The sequence below is a fragment of the Spinacia oleracea genome, chromosome 4 (assembly GCF_020520425.1).
Source record: "Spinacia oleracea cultivar Varoflay chromosome 4, BTI_SOV_V1, whole genome shotgun sequence".
In the NCBI taxonomy this organism is placed as follows: Eukaryota; Viridiplantae; Streptophyta; class Magnoliopsida; order Caryophyllales; family Amaranthaceae; genus Spinacia; species Spinacia oleracea.
This window is the reverse complement of record NC_079490.1, coordinates 26,352,601-26,362,224: the sequence shown is the minus strand read 5'-3', so window position 1 is coordinate 26,362,224 and position 9,624 is coordinate 26,352,601. Positions and strand designations below refer to the sequence as shown.

Genomic DNA, 9,624 nt, shown 5'->3' with positions numbered 1-9,624 from the left:
TTGTTTGAAACTCGGAAATACGTAACTTAAACTCAAAATACCATAACTAAAATTCAAAAAACCTTAACTAAAACTCAAGAAATTATATCCAAACGTCATAAATTAATCACAACTATAACTTAAAAAATCATAACTAAAATTCTAAAAACCTTAACTAAAACTCAAAAAATTATAACTAAACATCAAAAATGTATTCTTAGCTAAAACAATTAATTTTGAACTAAAAATTATTCTTAACTAAAACAATTGTAATGTTAACTAAAACAATTGTAATCTTAATTAAATCAAAGTTATTTTTAACTAAATATAACATAAGAAAAACTAAAACAAAAGATGACTTCAATTCAAAAAAAATGTTACTAAAACTAAAATTTCATAACTAAATATATATCAGAAATATAACTAAAACAAAAACATTACAAGTATTAACTATTAGCAATTTAATCATTACTAAATACATCAGAAATATAACTAGAACGAAAATATTATTAACTATAAGCAATTTAATCATTACTAACAAATCCATTAATAATTACACTTTTAAAAAATACAAATTATTCTTGAACTCTTGTTTGTTGTTGAATAGCAATCTCAATCCAACAACAAAACATAACACCAACATCATCAATCAAACCACAAGCTCAGGCAACCCTTGCACCAACTGATGTTCCATCGAGTCGCAGCCACCAGCAGGGATAGCGAAGCCACTGCAAGACCACCAGGCCACACTGAAGAAACATCGCATCCACCAAAGCATGTTACTTCGCGATTGCAGTCACTGGCAATTGCAACAGCTCCTCCAGTTCTCTCTCCTCAAACATCTACTGCCTACTACCATCTCCACCATCGACCGCTCAACATCCTCTAACATCGCATCCAAAGCACAAACTCGGTTCGATCTACAAAAAAACTGAGATCGTCCAAATTATCGACAAAACGCATGATCTTCATTCTCTACATTATCCTGCCCATCATATATTCATCTCTTCGATCTACAAAAAGAGGAAATCGTCGCATTCGACGCCACAAACCAAAATCAAATCAGAAAACAAATTCGAAACAAAATCAAATCAGAAAACAAATGGATTCGATGAATTACTGGAAAAGAATATTAGATGAACACGTATTTGAAAAGCTGAAAATCTCAAACCAAAGTGAATGAAGGAGAGAGATAAAGTTCGACAAACCCTAACCTCCGATGGCGACGGCGGCAAGGAGGCAACATTCTCAACATCATCCAATGACGACAGAACATCATCCTCAGACCTCCGATCTGTTACACCACCACTTACACCGGCGAGGAACTTTCTGGGGTCAAAATTCGTCGCCGCACCTTGACCTGCGTAGCCTCTTCAGCTCCACAAACCTTGATGTCGGTAAAAGGAGGTCGGAGAAAATGGAGACGGCGGCGAGGAGGTGCGAAGACGGCGGTGAGAAGGTGCCCGATTTTTGGAGGAGAGAGAGAAGGGCAGACAATTTAGAGGAGAGAGAGAATGGCAGAAAATTTTGAGGAGAGAGAAAATGAATTGTGAAATGAAAAATACGGAGTATGTTGTTATATGACCCGAAAATTTAAAAAATCCGCTGACCCATACCCGTTTGAATCGACCCGCGAAAATTAGAAGTTCAATATATCGAGAAGGTGGTCTTTTCTGTAAGACCGTCTTTTACAAAAGTTTGTAATTAATTTTTTATATTTTGAAAGATTTTCTTGACTTTAGAGAATATTCTCCGTCATGCTTGATATACTTTTATAATTGGGTTTCCTTATTTGCTTCCTTCTTTGCTGGTTTGCTGGATTTTTTTTATGCTTTGTTTTTGTTAACAGGGTATAATGGACTACTCTTTAGGGGCTCTTTATAGGGGGACACCAGAAGTTCAATTATTAAATTGACCTCAGGAGTTCCCTTATAGAATAGAGGAGTTTCCTTATAGAATAGAGATAAGTTTCAGATACAATAAGTTCATATAAGTTTCAATAAGTTCAGATAAGTTCCGATAAGTTTTATTATGTTTATTATTATTATTATTATTATTGTTATATTTTATTTTAATTATTATTATTATTATTGTTATTATTTATTATTATTGTTATTATTATTACTCCGTATTTATTATTATTTACCATCCATTACCATTTTGGGAAGTGGTATTATATTATTATGTGGGAATGCAAATTTATGAAGAAAGACATCAAGTTTGAGACAAAATTTCATTACCACGTACATCACGATGTTAGTTTTCTTCCCAAATACTTAATTCTCATTCCCACCATTATTTATTACTTAATACCAAACATATGTGCTAATAAAATAATGTTATATAAGATAGAACTTAGATTATTAATCTATATTAGAGCAAGTAGCAAAAAAATTGTTACCAATGAGTATTTGCAAGAGTATGATGGTACCAAAGAAATTTTTCCCAAAATATTTATATAAAATGTCACACACACATCACGTACATAAAAACTATAGGGACATTGGACAGTATCACATTCTTCTCAACATGTGAGGGTTTGTTTGTAAGATTATAGTATTTACTTTTTTCCTATTTTTTTTAAGGTAAGATGAAGCTCTCTTGTAAGGAGAGGGAGAAATATGGGGATCCCTCTTATAAAGAGTGAGACTCGAACCCCTATCATAGGGTGGAAGGAGGGCCTTCAACCACTAGACCAACCATAGATTCTCGCTCTACCAAGTAATTGTCTTTAACTTTTCATATAGTATTCACTTTCTTCCTCTTCTAAACTACTCTTTTGATTTTCTTTATTACTCCCTCCGTCCCAAAATACTTGACCTGTTTTCTTTATCGGGCCGTCCCTTAATACTTAACCTGTTTCTAAAAATAGAAATATTCTAACAATATTATATAATTTCTCACTCCACTCCTATTAACCCACCTACCCCCTACTCCATACAAAAAATAATTAAAAATTCAACCCCTACTCTCCCCCAACCCCACCTCTTAACCCACCTCCCACTAACTACATTAAAATAATACCCCACTATCAACTACTACCTATTAAAATAAATAAGTCAATTCAAGTCTTTTAAAATCTGTGCCGGTCAAACTGGGTCGAGTATTCCGGGACGGAGGGAGTAACAAATTGTCTTGAACTTTTTTCCTTGTTCCATGAATCATGATTTGATAATGTGTGGTTGGATTTTCCATATGGGGTTTATTGGCAACAAGAAAAAAAAATGACATTATTTTGACACAACTTTGATTAAACTACACGATATTAAACTTTTAGACAACTAATAACACGAAGTTACTCGAACGATAGAAACAACCTTGAAACCAGATCTTATCTATTTATATCGATAGTTGATTTCAGTCTATCCAAAGTTAATTTTGCCAACACCTTAAAAGAACGCAACTTTTTATACGGTACTCGTAGATGTTGCGAAATCAATCTAAAGTATGCTAATACGTGTCCAATGTGTGTCTCATACACCGGCAAGTTTACCAATGTTTGTGTAATTAAATTAAAACTTCCCAACTTATTACCTTATCCAATCCAAAAATACAAAGAAAAATAAACCTCGTTCTAGTAGACAAATGACAAAAATACCCCTCTCAATAACCCCATAGGGCATCAACCTAGAGCTGTCAAAACAGGTCATCGGGTCGGGTTTGGGTCGGGTCATCTTGGGTTTCGGGTCATGATCAGGTCGGGTCGTGTCGGGTCAATATTTCATTCGGGTTGAGTTCGGGTTCGGTCGGGTCGATTTCAGGTCGGGTCATATCGGATTTTTTCCTATCCCGGGTTCAGGTCGGGTTCGAGTCGGGTCACATTTCGGGTTCGGGTCTTATCGGGTCGGGTTTAAGTCGGTTTGTAGCAGATAATTTCGGGTTCGGGTCTTATCGAGTCGGGTTTAAGTCGGTTTGCAACACAGTTATTTTCGGGTTCGGGTCTTAGTTTGGATCGGATAATAATCAGATCAAATAGAATTCAGATCGGGTCACTCTCAGGGACGGGTCAAACTCGGGTCTGATAATTAACCTATACATTTTAAGGATTTTATATTCTAAAAAATTTTGTTTAACTTATTTTAGAGTTAAATTTTTCAATATTTAGCAATAAATAATTAAAATAGATATATCAATGAAGTTAATATTTGGTCGTGTCATTGATAACTCGGGTAAATCGAGTAGCGGGTTCTCACAGGTCGGGTCAATAGCAGGTTTCATCGAGTTACAATCGGTTCCGGGTTGACATCGGGTCGGGTATCAAATCGGGTTCGGGTCATTGTTCGGTCGGGTCAGTTCGGTTATCGGTCATTTTCGGGTCGGGTTCGGGTTCGGGTGTTACAACATCGGGTTAAAATCGGATATCGGTTTTTTCGGGTCGGGTACAGGTCGAACTTCGGGTTACCTGTTTTACCTTAATTTCGGGTCATGGTCGATTACGGGTTCGGTCGGTTCAGGTCGGGTTTTCGGGTCGGGTCAGTTTTTGACAGCTCTACATCAACCCCATGGTCCATAGACGTTATCTTGTGGTTGCCTCAACTCAAACAATCCAACTTCAAAAAAATACAAACCACCCAAAATTCTTGATACCATCTGAAACAACAGCACAAGCTTTCATTTCTTCCATGACTTTCCTCTCTCTAAAACTCTAAATCTCTCTCTCAAATGGAAACTATTCTCTCTCCCCCCACATTCTCCCCATTCCTTAACCCCAAACCTTCTTCTCTCAAACCCAGATCACTTTCAATACCCTCTACAAAACCCATAATTTGTTCCCTAAAAAAACCCATAATTTTACCTCAAAAATCATCATCCTTTTCACTACCCAGTAACTGGTTTTCACCCATTCAGCATGGATTAGCAGCTCTTGCTCTTTCATTAGCCCTTAATTTCTCCCCAATTTTGCCAGTTTCTGTTGCTAATGCTTCCGAATTTGATGTTGTAAATGATGGTCCACCTAAAGAATCATATGTTGTTGATGATGCAGGTGTTCTTAGTCGTGTCACTAAATCTGATCTCAAGAGATTGTTATCTGATTTAGAGTCTAGGAAGAATTTCCGTCTTAATTTCGTCACTGTTCGCAAATTAACTGTAAGTTTTACTTGATCATGCTTTTTTTTTTAATAATCTTTTAAAGTTTATTTCTTGCTTATTAATTTAATTTTGTTCTTAGTGGAGATTAGTGGTTAATTTCTTGCTTAGAGATGTTATGAAGTACAATTGGAGTTTGTTAATGCTAGTATTAGTATTGAACTTTGAAGGGTGGTATAATCACCGATACGGCTTAATTGTTACAAGGTGGTAGATTAAATGAATGGTAATGACTAATGAGTTTGTGTGTAATTTTCACGGACCTCGTATAGACGGCCATGTCCGGACCGGGTTTGGACCGGTGAACACCCCTAGGCATGGTAGCTTTTGGTGTATCCGGGAACAAGATGGAGGCGTAACGGTTCATATCTCGTTGGCACTTATTTGTTGTTGTAGTTTTGCTAATTTATACACTAATAAACACAAAAACTAGTCTTGTTAATAGCCCTGATTTCCCTTACACCACAATAGAATCATAGCATTACACAAGTAGTTCTTGTGGTGTATTTGTCAATGCTTTTTAAATTCAGGAGAAGGAAGGTTACGGAAACAATTTGGTGGTTGAACTAGAATAATTTTGTAAATGGAGAAAATCATGACTATACCCTATCTGTAGGCATAATCCAAGTAAAGTTACAACAAAAGATCAGAAAAAATTTACAGAGATTGTTTAATCCTTGAATAAAAAAACAGTTGAAACCCATGGATCTAGAAAGGTCATTTCACATTTGGTCATTATCCTCGTATTCGTTAATGCCCCTAATCACTCTGCGTAGCAACTGATCTAAAACTTGGGTAGAGCTTTTTAGCATCATTTCCCTTTGTATTTAGTAAAGGGTTTCTGATATATGTAGCTGATTCCTCATGAAGAGATAAACCTAGGTAGTTGTTTTATACGATATAGACAGACTAGGCACTAAGGCCTACTAGTTGAGAGATTTTGGTGATGGAATACAAATTCATGATAGTAATTTCTTCTCCTGCAGTAAAAGATCAATTAATAATTGATTTGAATCTGTAGACCATAATGTAGAGTAAGAGAGCCTAATACTAATTAATTATTGATTTGAATCTTTAGAACTTAATGTAGAGTAAGAAAGCTTAATACTAATTGGCACGAGTTTGATACTGTTCGCTTCCAGAGCAAAGCTGATGCTTTTGAGTATGCTGATCAAGTTTTGGAGAAATGGTACCCAAGTGTTGAGGATGGTGATAACAAAGGGATTGTTGTCCTTGTGACTAGCCAAAAGGAAGGGGCAGTTACCGGCGGACCTTCATTTATCAAGGCTGTTGGAGAGAATATTCTTGATGCAACTGTGTCAGAAAATCTTCCTGGTAAAACCTCAATTTTTTTCTGTCTTGTGTTCATGTTATGGGTGGTGAGGGGGTTAAATGGTGTTTGTTTACCATCCTTGGTTACTACACTTAACTTAAAATGTTTAACATAAATCAATATGAATCTACACTTGTGCATAATTCGATCATGAGAAAGTCCCAGAAGTAAGAAGGTTTAGTATTAGTTGAAGAAGGTTTTGCATATCTTGAGTTATACTATCATTTATTGAGATGAAGTATTGACGATGAACAAAAACTCTACTTACAGTATTAGCAACTGATGAGAAATACAACGAAGCCATTTACAGCAGTGCCAAGCGGTTAGTCGCTGCTATTGATGGTCTTCCGGACCCTGGAGGCCCGTCATTCAAGGACAGCAAAAGAGAATCCAACTTCAAGTCTAAGGAAGAGACAGAAGAAAAACGAGGTCAATTCAGTCTCGTGGTTGGAGGTTTGTTGGTCGTTGCATTTGTTGTCCCTATGGCACAATACTACGCATATGTTTCCAAAAAATAAGGTGTCTTTGGATTCACGCTCCAAGGTAACTTGCCATGTTTTTAAAACTTTTGTAAAGTAAATGTACAAAGACATAATTGTATAAACAAATGTTTGACCGTGTAGACAACTGGTTGATGAGGCACTTCTGTTAAAGGAGTATGAAAAAGAAGTTTAAATATGATGAGGATTAGATGTTCATAATTGTTCTTTTGTCAATGCCTCGGTAGCAATGAAACCCTGCTTCCCTTACTTTCACTTGTGAAATGAATGGTTGAGCCGTTGTCATTGAGCAGAGAAAAAAATGTGATTCATAACATATGCTGATTGCAGGATTCAAAAGAATGAATTGGATTATACATACTATACTTTTTTCTGGGTCTAATGTAATATACATTATTGTGTTTTAGAACTTAAGCTTTAAGAGAAATGGCATTTTGTCCGAGAAAGGTGGATCAGAATATTTTCCTGTGAGTATTTGTGATGCAACATACTGATTAGCTGCTTCTGTATAATGAATTCCATCCCAGTTTATATACTCTGTGCTATCACTGCATCCTTTAGCTGTAACAGAGGTTCCATTTATGACTTTTGTTAGCCCACATGGTACTCGGCTATCATAATTTAACGGTGCACCACCATATCCACAGCAAGCCATGATTGGTTGTTCGAATCCTGCAAAATGGGATTTCAGTGGATTTTCAAGGCCAACTTTTTTTTGAAAGACAGTGAAGGCACTAGTAGAATATAGGGAGAGTTTTGAAACTCACCATATCTAGAATAGTTTGAAAGAAGATTAGACTTTATTGTGAATATATCGACATAGGTGACATTTGCATCTGTATATTGTCCCTGCAATTTTCTGCTGAGAGCATGTAGTTGCAGGTTGAAGAGCTGAGCCGCTTGGTTGTGTGCAGTAACGCAACCTAGTGCATCTAGCTTTGATTGATCAGTCCCGAATTTGGCTATGTTCTGAGGTAAGCAACCTAGTGGACCGGTATTGTGAATCCAAAAGAACCTTGCCCCCTCATCATACAATTTCTGGAAAGAAATACAGACAACATTTGGTTAACATAAGTTGTTTTGGTCTTCTGACATTACACATCACAAATCCGAGTCACTTTGAGGGCTTACCAGAATTCCAGCTTCAAATTCTTGCAAAATGTATGGGATTGAAGCCAGAATTTGATCAAATGACTTTGAATAAAATGCTCCCGCCAAATCGTTCTGGCCAATATCAAATGTGTAGAGAGCATTCGCAAAGGAATCTTGTGATGGCATATATTTATCGTACTTCCTACCTGATGCTGTGGAGAACAGAAATTCATGATCAAAAATTTCCCATGAGTAGTAGTACTACTGTAGTAGTGTGATTCTTTGGAAAGCTAAAATGCTTACTTTTAGATATGTCTTGCACTCGATCTTTGAATCGGAGAAACTGAGCCACCTGAACCCCAAATGAGAAGGGACTAACTGATGTAGCAGTTGCTGGAAGAATAGTTGATCCTGCTGTAGCAAAATTGCAACCTTTCTTGAAAATAGGTGCACCAATGGATTCCAAATAGGCATTCAGAAATGGCAGGTCCATTTGATCCACTATAAAACATTAAACACAACACAAAGGTTTAAAAAACACTAAGAAGTAAGAATACAATGAAAGCAGAGGAAAACAGGGGAAAACAGGGGAATAAAAGATTTTACTTAGAAAATCTATGATCAAGCGACCATCACAGTATCGCCCTGACGGTTTCTTGAAGTAAGTCTGTCCATAAGGATCGGTAATCTCCTCGAGGCCTGAAGCTACAAGATCACCAGTATCAGAATTTGAATCACCAAAGTTGAAAACTGCTGGGTAGTTGAAATCAATGGATTTGGCATAAGGTAAAGATAAGGATGCTAGGAAGAAAAGCCGGAGAAACAGATTCTCGGTTGTCATGGCGGGGTGCAAGATGAGCTATAGGCTTCCATTAGCATTGCCTCTGAACAAACTTTATAAGCTGTTAGTTAGAAAACAAAAGAGTGAGAAAGAAAAGGCAAAGATAATATTTGGTTGGTGACAATCTTGGGCAAAGAAAAGCTTGCTTTGAAACATAGAAACCTCAACAGAAGTGGTCTGCCTCATTTCCATGTTGATTACCAAATATGCCCTTTCACCTGATGTGGTCATTTGGTAGAATGGTTAGAACTCATTATGCTGATAATTAGCTCATTACTAATGTGATGAAGAGTACTAATACCATTATTTTATAAACAACTTTAAAGATACATGCCCCTTATTTACCTCCGATTTCATTTATTTATATTAAAATGTCGATACTACTATTTTTTCAATTTTCTTTTTGACATTAGCCGTAATGTTGCTTTTGATATGCTATAAGAGATTAGTTATTTTCGCCTCAATGGAGACACCTTGTTTGATATGCATTATAGTGATCGGTTTAGTATTCCCCCGTTAACAAGCTCCTTTATCTATGTTGAATACGTGTAAAGGTTCATATCTCACGAGTCACAACCTTTATTCGGATTTTAGAAAATAGAAATACGACAGATTATTATGCTCTTTATGTAGCCAAAGGAATGTACGGCAAATTAAAATGTTTGTATTTCAGCGGAAAAAAATCTTTCTAACATATGAGAACTTTTCTATTCTGAGTATTTTGTATAATTTTTATTAACATAGAAGAGTAAAAGACCCTATAACAACTTTAATACAAAGTCTTAAACTAA

The 9,624-nt window shown here is 36.2% G+C and overlaps 2 protein-coding genes and 1 long non-coding RNA gene across 3 annotated transcripts; 1 reads left to right on the top strand and 2 right to left on the bottom strand.

The window, feature by feature from the left end:
* Positions 1 to 360: 360 nt before the first annotated feature.
* LOC110780549 (uncharacterized) lies at positions 361 to 1,715 on the bottom strand. Its single transcript, XR_002531494.2, has 2 exons — positions 1,194 to 1,715; positions 361 to 992 (listed from the first exon to the last, which is right to left on the bottom strand). It is a non-coding gene; the product is annotated as an uncharacterized lncRNA (long non-coding RNA).
* A 2,817-nt stretch (positions 1,716 to 4,532) lies between these two features.
* On the top strand, positions 4,533 to 7,101 carry LOC110780891 (UPF0603 protein At1g54780, chloroplastic). The gene is made up of 3 exons (XM_021985188.2): positions 4,533 to 5,067; positions 6,210 to 6,402; positions 6,671 to 7,101. Exons 1-3 carry the CDS (start codon positions 4,642 to 4,644, stop codon positions 6,916 to 6,918), a joined length of 867 nt encoding a protein of 288 aa, XP_021840880.1. The 5' UTR covers positions 4,533 to 4,641; the 3' UTR covers positions 6,919 to 7,101.
* A 49-nt stretch (positions 7,102 to 7,150) lies between these two features.
* On the bottom strand, positions 7,151 to 9,133 carry LOC110780884 (GDSL esterase/lipase At1g54790). Its single transcript, XM_021985181.2, has 5 exons — positions 8,599 to 9,133; positions 8,296 to 8,493; positions 8,032 to 8,204; positions 7,668 to 7,938; positions 7,151 to 7,572 (listed from the first exon to the last, which is right to left on the bottom strand). Exons 1-5 carry the CDS (start codon positions 8,831 to 8,833, stop codon positions 7,304 to 7,306), a joined length of 1,146 nt encoding a protein of 381 aa, XP_021840873.2. The 5' UTR covers positions 8,834 to 9,133; the 3' UTR covers positions 7,151 to 7,303.
* Positions 9,134 to 9,624: the final 491 nt, after the last annotated feature.

Excerpts from the sequence above, each read along its gene's own strand:
- LOC110780884 (XM_021985181.2), bottom strand. The coding sequence starts at position 8,833 with ATGACAACCGAGAATCTGTTTCTCCGGCTTTTCTTCCTAGCATCCTTA. Across the intron at positions 7,939-8,031 it reads AATTTGAAGCTGGAATTCTG|AAATTGTATGATGAGGGGGC; the intron begins GTAAGCCCTCAA and ends ATTTCTTTCCAG. Across the intron at positions 7,573-7,667 it reads TTCAAACTATTCTAGATATG|GATTCGAACAACCAATCATG; the intron begins GTGAGTTTCAAA and ends CCCATTTTGCAG.
- LOC110780891 (XM_021985188.2), top strand. The coding sequence starts at position 4,642 with ATGGAAACTATTCTCTCTCCCCCCACATTCTCCCCATTCCTTAACCCC. Across the intron at positions 5,068-6,209 it reads TCACTGTTCGCAAATTAACT|AGCAAAGCTGATGCTTTTGA; the intron begins GTAAGTTTTACT and ends GTTCGCTTCCAG. Across the intron at positions 6,403-6,670 it reads TGTGTCAGAAAATCTTCCTG|TATTAGCAACTGATGAGAAA; the intron begins GTAAAACCTCAA and ends CTCTACTTACAG.